The following is a 22,856-nucleotide window of genomic DNA, read 5'->3' as shown; positions in this document are numbered from 1 at the left end:
AGACAGTATGTACAGTATCTGGTCTTATTCCACTATTAATTAACAGGGACACCACTTCAGCTTGGAGGGACGGACTGTGGGATATTCATGTTGATGGTAAGTGGTCGTATAATTGCTATACCATTGCCTCTGTGCCTCATTGCATTTGTTAATATAACATCAGAGTTTTGATTTTGTATTTCAGTACGCCCTGTATGTGACCCTTGCAAAGCCCTTTGATTTTTCAGCTGTGAGTTTTTTCAATTTATGGTTATTTTTTTCAGCAAAATGGACCGTAAACACAACTAAAATTTTATGATTAAGATTTTCAATTGTCATCGTTTATCAGTCTGACATGCCTGTAATCAGGAGGTGGTGGTGCCATCAGTCACTACAGGCATTTCCTCTGGCAAGGTAAGATACTCATAACTATAGTTTGGATGAAGATGTCCATTATGTGCATTCCCAGTATGCAGGTCATTTGTAATAAATAAAAAATAATGCACACTGGAAAATTTTTTACTGTTTTGTCACTTTTTCTTCAGTCAAGTCCAACAGTCAGTCACCAAACAAACAATCTTACTGGCGCTAAACATCATGGAGGTCACCCCATCTGTGTCAGACCTCATGGAGGTCACCCATCTGTGTTAGACCTCATGGAGGTCACCCTGTCTGTGTTAGACCTCATGGAGGTCACCCCATCTGTGTCAGATGTCATGGAGGTCACCCCGTCTGTGTTAAACATCATGGAGGTCACCCCAACACAGAGAATCCATGTATATACAGGGATTGTTTATGTATTGTTTGACTATTGTTTGTTTATGTAATTACCTTTCTTGTTTCATAAAAGTGTTTGAGCAGCACTTGACTAATTACATGTTTATTGAAATGTCTTATCTTTTTGTACAAAGGACTCGGCGGTGATGAAACAGACTCTGCTTGCCTGTGAGTGGGTGGAGGAGAACAGACCCCACTTTGCTGGGAAAGTACACTTACCACGGATCATGAGGATGAACGAGGATGATGCCTTGTTGGCCATCACAATGCAGGAAGAAAATCCGGGCTCCCTTCCTTTTCACCTTCGAGAGATTAGAGGACATGGAGTTTTTCATGCAGGAAATATACGATAAAAGAAATATTCATGTGTCTTGCCTGCACAACCCTCACCGCTAACAAGCTAATAAGAGGGATAGATCTGTGAAAATATTTTTACGTGTAGTTTTCGGTTTTGTAAAAAAAATTTTTTTTTTAACCCATTAAAGTTTTGTGGGAAAAAAATGTGTTCTTGAAACCTAATATCCTAAAATATAATTTTGTATCGTTTATCTTATTATATATTTTTTTTCCTAGAGTGAAGAGTGATTTTTATGTTAGATGATTTTGTTAATGAAGGTGAATAGAAATAAAATAAATTCAGCAACACTTGAGGGCAGTGGAGTATGTGACTAATAAATTGTAAATTATTAACACTCCCAGTCTACTATCAATGTTCATGGAGTTGGTTGCCTTGCTACCAGTCTCAGACCACACGCGTCCTCTTGTTTTGTTCTTTAGTGTGACACGTGGCTGGGTTCAGACTACAAGACAAGTTGCTTATTACCATTTGATGAAGACAATCACATGTGGACTGAGTCCATCCAAAATTATATTCACATATTTCCATCTAAATTATATTCACAATGATACTCTCGTTGTACATGCATTCATTTTTCTTTCATGAGGTGGAGACCCTAAGTGTACATTTAAAAGCAACAAAAGAGATAAGACAAGCAGATAGGTGATCATTTTATTTATTTATTTATTTATTTATTTATTTATTTATTTATTTATTTATTATCACACCTGCAAGGGTAACTCAGTTCCCATGTTTAAAAGCAAAGAGCATATTAGGAGCATACTTTATTACATTAATGAATCACATGACTGAGAAAATTCACAAATAGCTTACATAGCCTAAATACAGTGGGGGAAAAAAGAAGGTAGTCTAGTTTGTCACAGAAACAGTGCAGAAAAATCATGAAATCATGAAAAATGTTAAAGAAAGATGAGGCAATATTAGCTATGCCAGCATCTCCAGTTCCATGCAAGTCTCATGGTTACTTTGACCTAACCTTCGTGCATTAACAATCAACATTTTTTCCCCTTTAGGTAAGTTTGATCTAATGAAGGGCTTGCATTGACATTAACAGCCAGTAGATGGCGAAATGAACCATAGAGGTGGAACTAGACTAGATCCATAGATTACTAGACTAGATCAAGAGAGGTGGAGCTAGACGTCCAGCTCCATCTATTTGGCTCTGCAGTGAGCAGTAGTGATGGGAAGTTCGGACCATTTTACTGACTCGGATCTTTGAATCTCGTTCAGCAAAATGAACAAATCTTTTTTCAAGTCATTTCTTTCATTTCAGCAGAATATAATTAAAATGTTACATGTTAAATTCACCAACACATCTAGTACTTACGCAAACGTTGATAACATTTGGAATAAAAAATAAAGTATAGGCTATTGCAGCCAAGGCCAAATTATGAGAAAGAGAAATGATTAATTAATAGCTTAGCATTAGGTCTTCAGGCTATACAGTCTGTTAGTTCACCTCACCTCCCGATCCGAGTCGTTCTTTCTTTTGTCACGTCGCATTTCTCACGTCTGTTCCCCGGAAACAGAAATGATTATTTCAGCTCTCGAGTCTTCGTGTCAGAGTCGTTCGTTCATCACGTTACAGCTCCATGGGCTAAATGCAGTGTTCTCTGTTGCACGGGGAGCTGCTGTTATATAAACGCTAGATGATAAAAAATAACGTAAACACCTGAGACTCAGACAGACGCTTCAGCTTCTATCACTCTGTACGGTCTGTTGTCCTCATCAGGGTCAGCTGTAAAATACACACTCATGAACACTTCAAATTAGCCTCTTATTAAATGTCAGGGTTTAATTTTAAGGCTAATGAAGAACACTGTGAGGTCTTACTTCGAGCTCTGTAACATTTCACTGCCAGAATGATGGTCACCAGCACATACGGAGAGGCCGCTACTGCACTGCTGAGGAGCTTCAGTACCGACAGTGGAGCTTTTCCATCTGATAGAACTGGAGGGGAAAATACCATGGATAATAAAATAATTGTATAATCATCATCATAATAAATTATAATTAATCATATATAAAGCATACATTTACAGATCATACATTTAAGTTTCATGTGAAGATATGAGTCTGAAAAGTTGTCTGTAACTTAAGATGTTTCTTTAACCACATACATTTAATTGAACATTAGGGCAGTTATATTTGCCTTTATGCTAGTGATAAAGATGATACTGACATCCAAAAAGTCTCATCTCTCTGTATTCTTTTTTTCCTCTTTTTTATTCTCTGAGTCTGATCTTTGTGTGCAGATGTGTGTATAAACCTCTGTGTCTCAGATCTCTGCAGCCCTGAACACAGCGCTATCTGTTGGTCTTTTGTTAGAATCGACTGAATATAAACATCAAATCTGTGTCACACTAGAAACTGCACTCAGTTTCTTAATAACAATATTATAATTTATGTTCACCAATTCAGTAGATTATAAAAGTGTTATCTTTATTCCTGTATATTGTACATCTATTACTGATGAGAACATTGAAGACTCACGGTTCACTGTGATGTTGACAGGATTACTGCGTCCTCCAGATTCAGACATTAGTAGCATTAAATTGTTACAAAGGGAATCAAATACTTTGAAAGCTGACTGAAAACACTGTGCATATAAACTTTGTTAATAAAAAGAGAATCAAATAAAAATAAATTCTCTCAAGGTTTCTCACCTCTGACTGAAACCCAGCTTTTGGGTGACTCTCCTCTCTCTGGGTGTTTACAGTGGTAGAAACCTTCATCTGACTTTGAGACAGTACTGATGGTCATCTCTCCTGTAGTCTTGTTCTGCAGGACTGAACCATCTTTATAGAAATCAACACCAGAAGCTGAGGTATTTGAGTTGCGAGATAAACAATGTAAAGTCAGAGGATGTCCCTCAGTCACAGGATGGACAGGACTGTCCAGGATCACATGACCATCTGTAGGAAAGAGAAAGAAGACACTGAAATCAGAAAGTGTGTAAAATACAGTAATGATTTTAACACAGAGAGCTACAGTAAATCAGTGGTAGATATCAGAGAGAGTGTACACAGTGCAGCGCTCATAGAGTCTTCATGTGTGAAAGAGAAAATGTGCTTAAATGCCAGTTTTATCAGTAACATTCAGATGTGAAAGTAGCTTTCACTGTAATATTCTTAACATCCTGAAACTAAACTAGTCTTCATGAGTTATTCTTATTTCTGTTTATATTCTTATTGTTAAAACATTGAGAGAAGCTTTTTTAGGTTTACCCTCTGCAGTCTAACTTCTATATGGGGATAATAGTTTTATTTATGTAAGTCTAATGTATTTATGCCTCTTCTCTCTCTCTCGCCTGCTTTGTGTGTGTGTGTGTCTTGCTCAACTCTGTCTACCTTGTTCTTTATGTTAGTGATAAAGGTTATATTTACAATACAAGTTGTATTATTATAAAATGTTATAAAATGTTTGTGATATGATGCACTCAGGCATGAGAAAAGTATAATGGTGCTGTCGAGCACACAGTGCTGGCAGGGTGGGAATTTTTCCTCATAGGAGGTTTTTTCGCCCACCCCTGACTGCGCAGGATTGTGGTTTGTTTCTTGGGGGGAAGCAAGACTCTGCAGGTCCTGACAAATACAAAACTGTGGGCTGACAGGCCTAGTTGAGAAAGATAGGGACGTGTAGATCCAATCAAGTAGTTAGTTACTGTAGTGGCCACTCATACGTACGGCAGTAGTAGTAGTAATAAATGATTAGGGGAACTCAGTTAATCACACTTATAATCGATGTAGGCAAACAAACGTATAATCAAGGTAGTTAGATTCGAGATATATATATATATATATATATATATATATATATATATAGTTGAAAGGAGAAGTAAGTTAAGGGTTAAGAGTTATGGCTAGGTACATCTACACATGTCCGGCGCAAAGTGGACGTAGGCCCATTCTCCAGCTGCCAATCTACTATGAGACCCCGGGGCGCACAACACTAGCACGTCTCCCACCAGGTCTACAAAACCTCCTCAGCTCCTATTCGATCAGTGTTGCGTAGAAGTGGTTAATGTAAGGGATCCATTTGAGTACGGGGACGGGCGCAGGGATTATGGCTTCGTTAGAGTAATCCTCCGACAGCTAGCGGGGGACGGCCATGGGGTGCGGCAGAACCAGTTCCTCCACAGATACCCGCTTAATTAAGGTGGTGTATGAGGCTTTATAGCCTCAGAGGGGGAAATGTTGTGGATAAAAAATGTCATAAAATAAACATAAGGGAGACCTAGCATCCAGCAAAGGGGAGAGGAAGGACTGACGACGGGCACCTAGACACATAGAAGCGGGATTAGGCGGACACTGACAAATTGGAATTACACTTTAAAGATCTTTAAGAGCAGTAGTAGTCAAAAAAGTCAAAAGAGGTATACGAGCTGAGCTGAGGAGTGCTAATTTTCACACACACACACACACGCTCGTACAGTCAAGGGCGGGCAAGTAGACACAACATACACACACACTCTCTCTTTCTCATACACACACATGAATAACTTTAATAATATCTTAAAGTAATAGAGAAACTCTCTATAAAAAAACAGAATAGTAGGATATGCAGGACAGTAGAACTGTAATGATATTAAGAAGTTGGAAGTACAGTAAACCGCTTTTCAAGTAGTATAAATATATATAAACTAAGAAATATAGAGCAAATATGAAAATAAATTATAAACTAGAAATACAGGAAAATGTAAACTTACTCATGACTCAAATGGTGAAGGTTCTTGTCTCGCAAGGAAGGCCTTAATTTTAAGAAAGAACCAAGAGGAGCCATTTATAAGGGTGGCTGAGTCAAGCTGCCCCCCCCACCCCCCCACGAGATAACAGTAAGACCAAGGTCACTCTAGATTGTTTAGTCTTGTCCACTTTCTATTTTACGGGTAATTCAAATTCACTGGTTTCGATTCTCTGGGTAACTGAAATTCTCTGGTTTTGATTCTCCGGGTAACTGAAAATCTCTGGTTTTGACTTTCTGGGTTATTAGAAATCCCTGGATTCTGATTTTATGTGTAAATTGAAACCCCTGATTTTGATTCTATGTGTAAGTGGAATAGCCCTTATCTGGAACATAAGAGTAAGGTAGATGAGCTCTTTTTTAACCCTATTGGTAGTGAGATCATAGTCTTCTTGAAACATATGGGTTATTTACTGTGTAAGTACAGTATAAATTCTGGAGCTTAAGCTCAGGGTATGGGGATCACGTCTGAGAATTCTCATCGGTGTGGATCTCGTGTGGTGGAATGGAACAATAAAGCTGGACCCTTGCTTCTTCTCACTCACGGCTGGTGTATTTTTTCTATCTCCAAATGGGCTCAGAGGTAGATGTGAGTATTGGCTTCTATGTTGAATTTTAAGTGTTTTTAGGTAATAGGCTAAATTTGAGCCAACAACATCCAAAATGTCTCATCTCTCTGTATCTTTTTCCCTCTTTTTTATTCTCTGAGTCTGATCTTTGTGTGCAGATGTGTGTATAAACCTCTGTGTCTCAGATCTCTGCAGCCCTGAACACAGCGCTATCTGTTGGTCTTTTGTTAGAATCGACTGAATAAAAACATCAAATCTGTGTCACCCTAGACACTGCACTCAGTTTCTTTATAACAATATTATAATTTATTTTCACCAATTCAGTAGATTATAAAAGTGTTCTCTTTATTCCTGTATATTGTACATCTATTACTGATGAGAACATTGAAGACTCACGGTGCACTGTGATGTTGACAGGATTACTGCGTCCTCCAGATTCAGACTGACACCAGTAAACTCCAGTGTGTGATGTAGAGAGGGAGCTGATGTTACATGTAGATCCTGAAACTGATGAACAATCAGACACTGCCTCACTGTGTGTGTATCCTCTCACTGTCCATGCAGTAGAGTCACTCTGGTCCTCACAGCTCAGTGAGAGAGAGTCAGCAGTAAAGTGTTGAGTTCTGCTGGGATTGATGATCAGAGACACTGGAGGAGATTCACCTGAAACACACACATTATAATTCAGATCTTATTCTGAAAATTAACATGTATTTTGATTTTATTATGATGTTAATTTCAGTGTACAGTTTAGTAAACATGTGTAACATTAAAATTACCACAGGACTAATACTTGCTCTGATTAGACAATGATATCCGAATAAAAATCTACTATCAGGTGCTTATTCAGCTGCTTTACACATTCCTCACTAAGGAGTTTAAATAAACAGTTATTACACAACACATTAGCACAGATACAACACTTAATATTAATAAATGTACATTTGCTACACTCCAACTCAACTCTATTGTTGATTTATTTCCTCACCAGTGATGCACAGTGGCTGTAGGTTGCTGAGCCGTGTGTGAAAGACTGGTTCTCCTCTCTCTGCTCTGCACATATAAACTCCTGTGTGATTCACAGTAACAGGACTGAGAGTGTAGGAGCCTCCAGATCCTCTGCTGCTGTCTGAGAGGAGCGCTGTACTGTACCTGAGGGAACCCTGACTGTCTCTGGAGGGAACCTCTGTGTACCAGCTGAATGTCCAGCCTGTAGAGGAGTGTTTAACCTCACAGCTTAGAGTCACTGAGTCTCCTTCAGTCAGCCAGCGCAGTGGAGACACACTCACTACTGCCTCTGCTGCATCTGATGGACAACAAATGTAAAATAAAATAAAATAAAATAAAATCATACAGAGTGGTAATCTTGTTATATATAATTAATGATAAGATAAAAAACTCACACACTCACCTGATACAGTGAGTGTAACAGCATCACTGATCTCTGATCTCTGATAGTCACTGCTTCTCCACCCTCTGCAGGTGTATTCACCACTGTCATCATTTCTAACTGAGCTGAAGCTGAACTCCTGTGTTCTGCGGTATGGGTAGAGTGTGTTATCTTTCTTATACCAGCTGTATGTCCACTCAGTGTCTCCTCCTCCCTGTATTTCACATCTGAGAGTCACAGTCTCTCCTCTGAACACATGTTTATCAGGCTTTATGGTCACCACAGCTTTAGCACTCTCTGCAGAAACATAATTTTATTATTCATTTTATTATTTTATTTTTGTTTCATTATTAAACCAAATACGAACACACTTCAATAATATACAGTTCTAATACTACAACTGCTGTATATTTAAGTGATTAGTGATGATGCAGTGTTTTGCAACCTGTTTTTTCTCACCAGTAACATTTACCCAGAGTGCATCACTGTAGTGTGTGTAGTAGACTGGGTTTCCTCTTCCAGCTCTGCACCTGTACTGACCTCCATCAGAGACTCTAACGGAGCTGAAGATGTAGTAGTCTGTTTCAGTCTCAGTGCTCTGTGTGGGTTTGATCCAGTAAAACTTCCATCCAGCAGACTGCAGCTTCAGTGTACAGGACAGAGTCACGGAGTTTCCTTTCAGTACAGCTCCTTCATGACTTGCTGTGAGTTCAGGTTTAGGTTTTTCTGCAGTTGGAGATGAAACACACAGTTCAGGATGTTAACTGTTCATGTTCTGCTGTCAGAGTGTTTAACACACTAATCACTACTACAGACAAACACACTATTACTGATACACTGTAAAGACTCCTGTCATAGTGAAATTATTCATGAATATCTATCAAACTATTTTGTGGTATTTGTGAAAGTAATTTAGTTTTTGTGAGAGTAGATTTAATGTGAAGTACATTGTTCTCTTATTCAAGAAAAAGTGTACAGACAAAATGTACTGCATTATGTTTGACTGTTATTTAAAACATCCTTCAATATGAAATATTTGAATTTTTGTGACTTTAATCCACACTGCATGTAGTGATGTGATGCTGAAGTTAATAAATATTGGTGTGAGGAAGAGATTAACACACACACACACACACACACACACACACACACACACACACACACACACACACGCGCGCGCGCACACACACACCTGACACAGTGAGTGTAGCAGTGTTGCTGGTCTCTTAAAACATCCTTCAATATAAAATGTTTGAACCAGCAGAATGCATTTTATTATTTCATTTTACACTTAATGCAGTAATAATAAAAAAAGAAGAGATATTTTGCCATTAATATTATTTATTATTGGATAAACCTGGGACATTTTCATGTTCAGCATTTTGCAGCACATTGAATCAGCAAATAAATAAAAATCACATCTTTAGTCTTCATCGACTGCATTTCACATCATCATCTCAAAGTCCAACATCTTTACTGCATATCACACTTTGTATGCATATTGTGCAGCTCTAATCTACACCAGTACTGAGTGCTGAGGTGAAGCTGAGGTTAATGAGTACTGAGGAGATGATCACACTCACCTGATACAGTCAGTGTAACAGCATCACTGGTGTGTGAGGAGTGTGAGCCTCCTCTCTCTCTTCCTCTACAGGTGTATTTACCTGCATGAGATGTTTCAGCACTACTGATTCTGTACTCCTGTTCACTACTGACACCAGAACCATCTTTATTCCAGCTGTAGATCCAGTCAGAGTCCTCTTCATCCTGTAGGTCACATCTGAGAGTGACAGTCTCTCCTCTGTACACCAGTTCATCAGGATTTATGGACACCACAGGTTTTGGGAGCGCTGTACAAAGATAGTAAAATATTTCCTGAAATAATTAGTATGCTTTTGATTGATTGGTTTTCATGAACGTGTAGCGTTTAGGAGATTTTGGAAAAGAATGTAACATTACACATGTAAGTCTGAAAAATATTTTGGACAAGTTAAAACCACTTGCACCAAAAAGTCCAGCGTCTTCAACAGATCCTGATTCTAATCATTCGGTATTGTGATAGATGTATTTATAGTAAAGCATTATTCAGATTTGTTTAATAAAATGAACAGAAGTTTGAGATTTTTCATATGAATAATTGTTGTTTTTTTAATCCATTTATTTGACATCACATTTTATTCTGTATAATTCCATGTTTTGGTCATTGGTAAGGAAGCAGAGTGGAGCAAAAGAAAAAAAATCCTACAATTACTCGAGATCCTGATGTGATCTGGCTCCAGGTCTCTTATGTATGATTTCCAAAGTGATTAGTCAGCACTTATAGAGACGAAGCAGGTGATTTATTTACAGTGTAGCTTTAAGGCCTCTGGTATCAGACACACACTGTACATTCTTTCTATATTGATCATAATTTAATATTCTGTAGTGAGTGTTTCAGCACTAATGTCTGTGTTTCAGTTACAGTTATAAACACCATCATGAGTCTGATTAACATGAGTGCTGTGTAATTATAATTTCCATCTTTTTACTACCATGAGATTTATTATCCCTACATAACACTGATATCTGATAGTCTGTATCTCTTATAACAGAGATTCTCTTCCTGATGAACACACACTCAGCGCTACTTTAACTTTTGCTCTACTGTTCATGAATGACAGGCTTTATAAATATCTAAAATATAATAAGAAATAACTTAAAACATGCAGCGAGGGAGTAGAAAGCATGACGTACCTCTAACTGTAAGTGTAACTGTATCACTGAGCTCTGAGTCGTAGTTTCCTCTGCGTGCTTTACACTGATACACTGTTCCTCCTGCATTAGAGACTGTATCATGGAGTGTGTTGGTGTCTTCAGCTACTTGGACTCGATCTTTGTACCAGAGAAAAGTCCATCCATTAGACAGCAGATTACAGTTCAGAGTAACTCTGTCTCCAGTGTAGACGGAGCTCTGAGGATTCACTCTCACAGTCGGTTTGGGTTTTTCTGTTGATATGAAATGATGATGATATTAAAGTTTTCCTCTTTACAACATCAACAAGAGTTTTATCATCTTAATCAGATGATTTGTGTCTAATAATGCATTTATATTCAGCATTTGTTAAACAGTTACAGTTGTGTGACTTTATCACATGGACAACATGGTCTTATAATATCTGTCAGGAACCTCGAGTGGGCACGGAAGCAGGAGCGGGGGCAGGTGTAGAGCGTGGGATCGGGGAGTTCAAGAAACGTAGTCGTAAGACAGGCAAAGGTCAAGCGATCGGACGAACAACACAAACGGGGTCAGGCAGAGAGCGTAGTCGAAACCGGAAACAGGGGTCGAGGATCACGAGAAGACTCACTAACTAGATCGGCTTGGTAACGCAGAGAAACGAGTTGACTGAACGTAGACTTCACATTGACTCTAGGTGAATGACATCCCTAAGTACTAGCGGTGTGTGTGTGTGTGTGTGTGTGTGTGATTGGTGCCAGGTGTGTCTGATCAGAACTCCGGAGATGGTGAGCGCATGCGTGCATGAGAAGTGAGTGTTGCATCTTGGGAAATTAAGTTCTGATCTGACTGAGCTGTGACAATATCATTATACTGTATATATACTGTACATGGAATTAATTGAATACATTTTTTCATAACTGAACAAACACACTGGAGTTTAAAAGGTTTTCATTTTTTATTTCAAAATGCACTTTATGAGTGGTGCATAAATACACTCTCTTAATGAATTCATCTTCATCAGTGTGTGTTCACTATTATGAATGTTGAACACAGTGAATGTACAACTACACCATTCATCATTACTAGACACAGGATAAGTAACTAAACGTTGTTTTTTTTCCGGATCTGTGACATTTTAAATAAATCTTGTGACTTTAATCCACACTGCATGTAGTGATGTGATGCTGAAGTTAATAAATATTGGTGTGAGGAAGGGATTAACACACACACACACACACACACCTGACACAGTGAGTGTAACAGTGTTGCTGGTCTCTGAGGTCTGAGAGTCGCTTCTTCTCCGTCCGCTGCAGGTGTATTTAGCGCTGAGAGACTCTACAGCAGTGAATGAATATTTACTGCTCTCAGTGTAGGAGAATATTTGGACACCATCTTTATTCCAGTTGTACATCCACTCAGTGTCTGCATGTCCTCGTATTTCACATGTGAAAGTGACTTCCTGTCCACTGAATATCTGTCCATCAGGCTGCAGAGTCAGAACGGCTTTTGGTCTCTCTGTACAGTTACAACAAATACATCAAACCAGTCAAACACACCCTTCTCTGACCATCTGATATTTAATCAGTGTGTTTTGTAATGATTATGTGTATCAGTGCATGTTACAGGAGTGTAAGATCAGACATGTACCCATCACTGAGAGAGTCACTTCATTACTCCATGTCGTGAACCATCCATCAATAGACCCGTAACATCTGTATCTGTGACTCTGATCTACTTTTATAGTGTAGTAATTTTCAGCAGAACCGTGACTATAAACACCATCTTTGTACCAGTAGTACGGTCCATTTCCTCCTGAAATCCTACATGTGAGTGTAACCCTCTCTCCTCTGAATATTTGAGGTGAATTCGGCTCCACAGACAGAACTGGTTTAAACACTGCTGGAAAAGTCAAAAAGCAAACACACACTGTCAATGTAAACAAATTACATTCTGCATGACAATGTACAAACAATCTTCTCCACCTTAATACAAATCCAACATGTACACAACATAGGCAATAAAATATGTATAAATCACCTTGAGCTTGTCCGACTCGGATAAGTGAAATAAGCACTAAAAAGGGAAGAGGAACAGAGAATATGATGTAACGCTGACTTGTTTCTTTTCTTTAAGAAGACAAATGAGAACAATGTCATATACTGCAACAAAATCTGTATTTAGTTTCACTTCAGCTATAAGAAATGCAATATATCGACCTGTTTCAGTAATGAATGGAGTTTAGAAAAAGCTATTTTCTCTCAGGTCACTATGCTGCTCATTACTGTCTCATGTTTAATGTCACGTCTTGTGACGTAAGGGAGATAGGGACGGATGCAAGTGCAGTAGGAACAGTTTTATTTAATGAGAAACACAGGCAGGTAAATCCAAAACGTGATCCAAAACATGCAAGAGGTCAGGCGATCGGCAAACAGGCCTACACGGGGCAAGGCAGGAAACTATGTCGTGGTCACCGAAAACAGGTCGAGATACAAAACATGACACATAAACTATGACTATGAACTGGGAGCGGAGAAACCAGCGTGAACTACACATGAAGACTGACTGACTGACTGACTGACTGACTTAATCTAATCTAATCTAATCTAATCTAATCTAATCTAATCTAATCTAATCTAATCCAACATTCCGCGCTGTGCGCTGGGAGGTGCGCGGTATATATACACAAACATACTCAGTCTCGTAATGTCTGACGGCTGAGGGTAATTCAGACACACGTGAAACAATAGCCAATGACAGAGCAGGGAGGAGACATAACAAAACATAACAAATGCACGTGTCCAAACGTCACGAATGTCACCAAAGGGAAAGCAGGTGCTCGCGCACCTTGCTCGTCCACGCGCGCTCACATGTTCTAACGCGCGCGCTGCGCTGCGTTTCCTATGAGGAAAAAAACCCGATCTCAGTAGCACGTACAGGTAAATGAACACATTCAGACTTGGACTGTGCAACGTACTGAAACATTTCTCTGAAAAAATGTCTATGAGGATGACTGTCGAGTGTAAAACTGAAAACTGGCATGGCTTTTAAAGTTCAAAGATGTTCTCTTAAAGCTAAGACAATATAGAAGGTTCATTCAGTCTTCACTTTCTTCTGAAACAGGTGATCCTATCACAGAGCAGGACAGAGTCAAAAGGGAAATGAAGATCTGCAGGGCTGGATTACATGGTCAAAGTAGAAGTAGAAGATCTTGCTGTTGCAGATTTGGCAATCATCAGATTTTCTCAACAAGAGACGCACAAGGGAGAGATTGCTGCCTTGCAAAATGGAAGATCTGGAGTAAAGAGCAGTGTTGGCTCGAATTTAGCCTATTACCCAAAAACATTTAAAATTCAACTTAGAAGCCAATACTCATATCTACCTCTGAGCCCAGTTGGAGATAGAAAAAATACACCAGCCGTGAGTGAGAAGAAGCAAGGGTCCAGCTTTATTGTTTCATTCCACCACACGAGATCCACACCGATGAGAATTCTCAGAAGTGATCCCCATACCCTGAGCTTAAGCTCCAGTATTTATACTGTATTTACACACTAGATAACCCATATGTTTCCAGAAAAGGCCTATTTCACTTACCCATAGAATTGAAACCAGGGGTTTTAATTTACACATAAAATCAGAACCCAGGCATTTCCAACAACCCAGGAAACAAAAACCCAGAGTTTCTAGCTACCTAGGTTGTCAAAAACCAGGATTCTCATTTACCTAGGTAGTCAGAAACCAGGATTCTCAATTCCCTAGGTAAAAAAAATGACGTAGACAAGACGACTAAACAACCGGGAGGGAACTTGGTCTTACCGTTATCTCGAGGGGGGGGAGGGGGGGGGCAGTTTGACCCACCCTTATAACTGGCTCTCTTCATGGTTCTCTAAAAATTACGGCTTTCCTTGCGAGACGACAATCTTCACCACCTGAATCATGAGTAAGTTATATTTTCCTTTTTTTCCTGTATTTCTTGTTTATAATTTATTTTCATATTTGCACTATATTTCTTATTTTATATATATTTATACTACTTGAAAAGCGGTTTACTGTACTTCCAACTTCTTAATATCATTACAGTTCCACTGTCCTGCATATCCTACTATTCTGTTTTTTTTATAGAGTTTCTCTATTACTATAAGATATTATTAAAGTTATTCATGTGTGTGTATGAGGAAGAGAGAGTGTGTGTGTATGTATGTTGTGTCTACTTGCCCGCCCTTGACTGTACGAGTGTGTGTGTGTGTGTGTTTTTAGCACTCCTCAGCTCGTACACTTCTTTTTGACTTTTTTTTTGACTATTACTGCTCTTAAATTGCTCGTAATTCCAATCTGTCAATGTCCGCCTAATCCCGCTTCTATGTGTCTAGGTGCCCGTTTTTTCCTTCTTCTCCCTTATGTTTATTTTATGACATTTTTTATCCACAACAGCAGCTGTGATATTCATAACCTTCATCCAGTGTTGATGGATGGTGTGCTCAAAGTTGGTGGAGGACTTAGTAGAGCAGCGATGCCAGAAGAGATGAAACGTCCTGTTATCTTGTTAAAGGAACACCATGTATCCAAACTCATCTGGCCACATGTTCATAAAAACTAGGTCATGCTGGAGGAAGCCACATGTCAACACTTCAAAAAAGGTAATGAGTTATAAATTGAAACTCTGCCTGTAGAAATAAATTTTCAGAATGCGTTGTCCGTCAACGTCTACAGGGCAAGATGGGAGAATAAAAAATGGCTGAGACTCATGCATTAAAGTTTGATAATGGCACAAATTTCATTGGAGCAGAAAGAGAGCTCCAGACAGCTTTGAACACACTGGATCATGACTAAATCCTGCGTACATGTTTCTATCTGAGGGACTCAAATGGACTTTAATCCCCCTGCTGCATCGCATCACGGTGGCGTGTGGGAGCGGCTCATTCATCTGGTAAAGAAGGTCCTGTACTCCACTCTCCAACAACAATCGTTGGATGATGAGAATTTTCACACCATCCTTTGTGAAATTGAAGCTATTCTTAATGACCTCCCCATCACAAAGCTTCTGATGATTTAAACAACTTGGATGCTCTTACGCCCAATCACATTTTACAGCTGAGATCAAAACCACCTCTTCCACCAAGGCTTTTTAAAGACAGTGATCTGTACATAAACACGTAAAGAGCGACAAGTCCAATACTTGTCTGATCTTTTTTGGAAAAGGTGGGTCAGAGAATTGCTTCCACTGCTCCAGGAATATCAGAAGTGGATGAAACCACACAGAAGCTTCGCTGTTGGTGATATTGTGATCATCATGGGTCCAGCAGCTCCATGGGGTTCTTGGCTACTTGACAAAATAACTCAAACATATCCTGAGAGTAGAGGACTAATACGAACTGCACAACTCAAAACTAAAACAGGATTACTGGACAGACCTGTGATTAAAATCTACCTGTTTTTAGAAGACACTGAGGATTGATCTCTAAAGTAGATATACACACATACATATTCCAGCTCCTTTTATAATTTAATGGATTGTAGTTGCACACCAACAATTATGGGGTCGGTGTTGTAGGAGCCATTGTAGATACAGGTGTATCTAAAAAAAAATTAATATTGTAGAAAAATGTTTTTTTCCCATAATTTAATTCAAAAAGTGATACTTTCATATTTTCTAGATTCATTACACAAAGTGAAATATTTCAAGCCTTTTTTTCTTTTAATCTCAATGAATACGGCGAATATGAATCAAAAATTCAGTATCTTAGAATATTAGAAAAAAAAAAATTATAATACAGAAATTCGAGCATCTGAAAGGTATGTTAATTTATGCACTCAATACACGGTCAGAGCTTTAATCCTTTAGCAAATTACCGTATCAATGTGCCGTGGCATGGAGGCGATCAGCCTGTGGCACTGATGAGGTGCTCTGGAAGCCATGGTTTCTTTGATTATTGTATTATAAGTTCTTTATTCTAATATTTTGAGATTTTTGATTTCCGTGAGCTGTAATCCAAAATCATAGAGATTAAAACAACAACAAAAAAAGGCTTGAAATATTTCACTTTATGTGTAATGAATATAAAATATACATATTAAATTATTGCAAAAATAATTTTTTCCACAATGTAACATTTTTTTTTAGATGCACTTGTAAATGTATGTGTAATGCATGTATTTGGAGGCTGTCACCACTGGGGGGCAGTATACGCATGTTAAGGGGTATTATCAGGTGATTATATGATATCAGGTATACCCAGCTAACAATTTTTGGTTCTCAGAACATACATTTTTAATGTTTGTTTTTTGTTAACCAGGAACATTTTATTTATGGAAATAGAAAGATGTGGTTTGGAAAGATAGGTTTGCAGTACGTTCCCCTAATGTTCTCTTAATGCTCCCATGATGTTTTGTTAATGTCCCCATAATTTCATAAAAAGTGTCTGCATAATCTTTCATAATCTGTTTGTAAAAACCTTGCTGATGGACCTATTTGATATGAATCACAATTCCCAACTCAGTGGTACAGGTAGTAAAACTTGAGGTAAAGTTCTCCAGCTCAACATTCTCAACTCAGCTAGTAGCCTATTTTTTTATTGAAGGCTGTGGTAATTTACCTGCCAATGTATGACTTGATCAGATAAAAAGCTGGATTTATCATAAAACTTGCCTCAGGTGTTTCATTGTTTGCAGGACTACCAGACCATAAAATATAAAACTTTTTGGCTAACATGACACTAGGCTAGTTTGGTGTCAAGCTAAGCTAACTAAGCTATCATTGTATGGGTTTAGCTGCTACAGAACCATGCAGAGTACATTATCTGTCCTTGTGTAGCTGCTCCCAAACTTATTCTTCTGGTCAGATTAAAACATACGCTTCAACTGATGTTTGTCGTTTCTTTTATTGCATTCCTTCACAACATAAGCACATTCAATCACCGTCAAACACCATCAATCACCATCAAACACCGTGAAAAACTGAAATAAAGTACATAACACATTCTCACATGAGCATATTGCACATAAGCATGTTCTTAAGAGTCCATGATTATTCATTCATCTTGCTCACATATTAAACTAGCATTAATGGCCTTAGGAAACATTGCACAATTACATTACAATACAAACATGAAACGCACAACATCATAAACCAACATACCGTGTGCGCCTTCCGACCAGAAATCAAGGAGTAGCTGTAACGCTTTACTGTTTAATTATTCTCTTCTTTAGCATATAACTCCGTGTACAGCGTAGCACCAAAAACTGCATGCACATTTTTGCACTGCTATTAGTTAGGCTAATCACATGACCACAGTAACTTAAATTCAATGCAGCTCACTAGTTTAACCTGTAGGTGTCACTATTTCTGCAACCCTTGTAGAACAAAACTCACATAGGCAAATTATTATTAATATTTACATTGCATTATTGTAATAACAACAACATAACAAATAAATACTTTAAAGGCTTAAAGAAAGAAAAGACCCATACATGTTTTCAGCGGCAGCTACATCATGTTCACGTAAACTGGAACTCATATAGACATTTACACATCAGTGGATGTTAGTGATTCAGTTTCAGTGCCTTTACTGGCTAAAAATGATTTTAAAAATCAGTGTATATCCATTTTTCCCCTCACACTGACTGTGAGATGGCTTTTGGCAGAATTGAGAGCTGTCAGCAAATAAGACACAAGAATTTCCACGTATTTTCCTGTAAACCTTGTCTGATTGGTCTCACCTCCATTTACTGAAGATAAAATTACAACACTTTAGTCAGTTAGTCGGGTGGTGGTGAGGGTGTTGGGGCGCTTATCGGTGCCTCCAAGCTGGTGTCACCCTAAGGACTGCCTGGTTCACCTATGTCTAGAAACGGCCCTGTCGCATGCCATGACAGTACGTACTGCATTAGATTCAGTACCTACAGCTCGTTGAAACAGTGTGTACTGATCAGTATGTGTGTAGTCTGAATACAAAGTGGACATACTACATCCGACATGTTGGTGCAGACAGCTCTTCCGTGCCAGTTGCGTTACATTATGGGATAGTGCAGTATCCACAGTGTCCACTGGATCCATACTGCAGAATCAGAAGGTCATCTGGGTATTTCTCGCCTACTGTTTTATGAATACTGAGAATTCTGACATGCTACTACTTTGGTGTACTGCTTTTCACCTACTGTGTAGTAGGGTAGTAGGGATATTCAGCCTATGGTAGTACGCCAAAAGTAATAGCACTGGACACTATGCTATCCCATAATGCAGTGGTTCTCAACCAGGGGCTCCACTGGGGAGGTGTGAAAAAAACACAGACAGGGCATCAGTTGTGTACTCTGTGTATTTTATTGATTTTCAAATAGAATGAGTATAAATGAAAAACTCAGTCTTTTCTCTCCCTCTGTATTTTCTCTTTTCTGGGTACAGGTGGAGTTTAGCTGCCTTTTATCTAGCTGTCACTGCAGACCAGTGTTGCCAACTTAGTGACGTTTCAGACCCCTTTAGCGACTTTCTTTTTGCAAAAAAATAAGCACCTAGTGACAAATTTAGCGACTTTTTGGACAAACCTTAGCAACTTTCCATTTGTGGCCAGTACTGTCCTGCAAGCGCGAGGTCTTGCTTTCATGCTGCACTCACACCTCCCTCTGAATCTGCTCTGTTCAGTGAGGGGCTGAGAGCCAGAGATTTAACAATGTCATGGATAACGAGACACGCCCTTCTTCCCAATGTGAATGTTTTTAGAATGCGAGACAACTGGAATGCAACATGTTTTACATAGTTCTCTTGTTCAAAGTATTCATAGTGTTCAGGAACACTTTATATCATTCATGTTCAATACCTGTCCATTATATAGCTTTATAAATGTCATAAAAGTTATGAAAAGTAATAAAAAAGTACAAAAACACTAAAGCAAAAATAAAATAATCTATCTATCTATCTATCAGTCAAAAACATATATATAATGTACATATTTATAATATATAAGATATACATATATATATATATATATATATATATATATATATATATATATATATATATATATATATATATATATATATATATTTAGTATAGAATAGATCATAATTATACCTGGTCTCCTCTAATATGGGGGGGTGCCACATGATAGGGGAGGCTTGGGGGGGCTTTAGTTACAAAAGGTTGAGAACCTCTGCCATAATGCAACGGGACTGGCACAGACGAGCTGTCAGAATCGGCACCAAGTGGTATGTCTGGTTTGTATTCATGCTTACCACTTACTACTGATCAGTACTGTACTGTATCAACAACTGAGCAGTAGGTACTGAATCTAATGTAGTAGGTACTGAATGTAATGCAGTAGGTACTGAATCTAGTGTAGCAGGTAGGCTACTGAATCTAATGCAGTAGACCTGTCACAGTATGCCATTTCGGATGCAGCCGCAATTCTTACCACACAAACACGCTCACACACAACTTATCAACACTGTCTTTTATTTATTTATTTAAAACTAACCACATAACACTCTGATCATGTACTCTTCCTTTCATACGTTCTAAGAAACAGAAAATGTTCATCCATGATAAAAGCCCACAAAAATATCATGAACTAAAATCTGATTCACGCTCAGAAAAAAACTCCATGCCACCTCAGACACTCTACAACCCAAAATAACACCCAAATCCTGTAGATTTTAGATTCTACACATATGCACTAAAATGAACCAAAGGAAACTGCAGTTTGTAGTGTGATTAGATTAGATTAGATTAGATTGCATTGGATTAGATCCACTACGTAATGTATGTTGTAACACGCATGCGCCAACGGCAGACACAGTACATCACTCTTATCCATCTATGGTTAGGGTTGGGGTTAGTGTTAAGGTTAGAACATCCAGTACGTAGTATATCTAATCTAATGTCATTACACTACAGGCTGCAGTGAGGACACACCCAATTAACAGCAATCCACATAAACTATGCTGAAAATAAAAAATATTTAGTCCCCTCTGACACCATTGGAACAGCAGGCCAAGTTATTGTTATTGCTGCAGTCTGAAGACATTTGGGTTCTTACGAAAATGTTCTAATCACATATTAACCTCATCACACAGGACATTAGACTTCATCTGAACATATTGTTTTAAGCCACCACTCACTCTAATGAAGACACAAAGAAAACATTTACTCACAGATCATCACACGGAGTGGACGGAGCTCCATCCTGTCACTCAGATGAAGGACTGACTGATCAGTAGACTGTGTTAAAGACACTACACTTCCTGTGTTCTTACACACAGAGAGAAAGACAGAAAGACTTCCGTTCTGGTCAAAGTTGATGTGATCTTTTCAGGTGAACCCAGAAATTATAACAACAATTTGCAAAACATAACTTTATTCAACTCCTGAACTTGTACAGTTCCTCTGCTACTTCACTCAGGTTCATGATTGATCTCAACAAGACATCCAGTGGACCTTTCTGTAAAGCTTTTTATCTCGTTTGATTGAGTAAGCAAGCTAACACTCTTAAAAGAACGAGGTCTTTCCTAAATCAAGAAACTTTTCTATTCTGTCAGATTTACTTCAGGTTTTGGGTTTGATGCATTCCATAAAGATCAGAAAAGTTCACTGGACATGATGTCAGAACCTCCTATGAAGCTGGGAGGCAGGGCTTCTACTAGTCACAAAATGGGGTTCTTAAATCTACAACCTAGATGTGATCAGTGAAAGGGATTCCGATATTTAGATTTTTCCAATAAATCTGTGCATAGCTTCATCCATTTTACAATAATAATAAAATAAATAAATAAATAAATAAATAAATAAATAAATAAATAATAATAATAATAATTCCTTAGATGCATGGGGGGGGGGGGGGGGGGTCTTCTCAACCACCACCAGTGTGTATGATGCAATAGGACATCCACTACACACCATCCATTGGTGGAGAGGAGAGGAGAGTGTTGTAGCCAATTCAGAGATGGAGATTATTAGGGGGCCATGCTAGATAAGGGCCAATGGAGGACTTTCATCAGGACACCAGGGTTATACCCCTACTCCTTACAAGAAGTGTCCTGGGATTTTAAATGACCATAGTGAACCAGGACCTTGGTTTAATGTCTCATCCCAACGACTGTGCATTTGGACCCACATAGACCATTAAGTGAGCACACCATACTGGCCTCACTAATAGGTATTTAATGTATAAATTTTATACTAATCCCCACAAGTATGATAAACAATTAGCTCTTTATTTACTGAATCCCATTAGCTTTCCACAGTTCTACAGGTTCCTGTTGCTGCTGAAGGTCACAGTGAACCTCCACTGAGTCTCAGGATTTTCCTCCTTTTTGCATCTTGCTTACTGTTAACAATTTTCAACAGACTAGGAGATAAAATACAGTTTGTGTGAACACAGCACTGTACTTAAAGCTTTTATGTTAATTCTTCTTTCTGCCTGTTGATGATTCAAGTTATTTACATTCTGAGTTCTCTGTGTTTAGATGCATTTAATGGCAGCACAAAGTAATGTGTTATAAGATGAGATAAGATCTAACATTATGTTCATCTTTTATTATTAGCTCAGCTCACTGAGTGCTGTTAGTGTTTACCACAGAAACTAGAGTGAGAACAAGCAGGTGTTTCTGTTTTAATTGTGGCTTTACTGAGAATGTGAATGACAGCATTTCCTCATTTCTCACACAGCTCAACTAGAATATAAACCAAACCACAATAATGTTTCATGTCTTAACTGCTAATCATTTAAACTGTGTAATCATTAAAATCATTTAAAATCACATATTTGCTGACGAACAAATAAGAATAAATAAACGTTTTGTGTAATAATGTCAATTAATCACAACATTTACTGAATGGTTATTTTTTTTTTTTTTATCAAGGTTTCTTTATTAACATTTTTCAAATTAAACATACAACACCAACCAAACAGACAGAACAACCCCCCCCCCCCCCCCCAAGTGCCAGACACAGAACATACATATTACATATTATAAAGCCAGACCACCACAGAAGAGAGCAAAAGAAATAAAATTATAGACAATGATCACATAACAATACTGTCAGCATCCACGTCTCTGACAAAGAACAGAAAAGGTTGCCAGATTCTGTAAATTTCCCAGTCACCCCCATCATGTAGAGCCTGGCAGGTGGGGGAACTTCTGACAGGTCTCACACAGGGCGGTACTGAGGGTTATATGGGGGCGGGGCCTCGGCCCGTTCTTTCTGAATGGCCTCTTATATTTTTTTTTCTAGGCTTGCTTCCCTTTCTTCTTTCTTCCGTACCACTGCCTCTGCTCGTTCTCTCTGCCGTCTATGCTTCTCCTTCTCCTCCTTCCCTGGGTTCACAAACCAGTCCA

General features: G+C 38.5%; 1 protein-coding gene and 1 pseudogene across 1 annotated transcript; both read right to left on the bottom strand.

The window, feature by feature from the left end:
• Window positions 1-1,786: 1,786 nt before the first annotated feature.
• On the bottom strand, window positions 1,787-20,703 carry LOC128628619 (carcinoembryonic antigen-related cell adhesion molecule 5). Its single transcript, XM_053681454.1, has 10 exons — window positions 20,673-20,703; window positions 12,570-12,605; window positions 12,180-12,428; window positions 11,775-12,047; window positions 10,550-10,801; window positions 9,400-9,666; window positions 6,823-7,089; window positions 3,781-4,029; window positions 2,948-3,064; window positions 1,787-2,852 (listed from the first exon to the last, which is right to left on the bottom strand). The coding sequence occupies exons 1-10, from the start codon at window positions 20,701-20,703 to the stop codon at window positions 2,794-2,796; spliced, it is 1,800 nt and encodes a 599-aa protein (XP_053537429.1). The 3' UTR covers window positions 1,787-2,793.
• Window positions 20,007-20,133, bottom strand: LOC128633145 (uncharacterized; annotated as a pseudogene).
• Window positions 20,704-22,856: the final 2,153 nt, after the last annotated feature.

This window comes from Ictalurus punctatus, chromosome 7, assembly GCF_001660625.3.
Source record: "Ictalurus punctatus breed USDA103 chromosome 7, Coco_2.0, whole genome shotgun sequence".
Taxonomy (NCBI): Eukaryota; Metazoa; Chordata; class Actinopteri; order Siluriformes; family Ictaluridae; genus Ictalurus; species Ictalurus punctatus.
The sequence above is the reverse complement of the archived record's forward strand: the minus strand, read 5'-3'. Positions and strand labels throughout refer to the sequence as shown.

What these genes read in the sequence shown, in the direction of transcription:
- LOC128628619 (XM_053681454.1), bottom strand. Translation starts at nt 20,703, where the DNA reads ATGGAGCTCCGTCCACTCCGTGTGATGATCT. An exon ending in TGTTACACTCACTGTGTCAG is followed by an intron (nt 10,802 to 11,774) that starts GTGTGTGTGTGT and finishes TCATATCAACAG; the next exon opens with AAAAACCCAAACCGACTGTG. An exon ending in GAAATGTTACAGAGCTCGAA is followed by an intron (nt 2,853 to 2,947) that starts GTAAGACCTCAC and finishes TGTATTTTACAG; the next exon opens with CTGACCCTGATGAGGACAAC.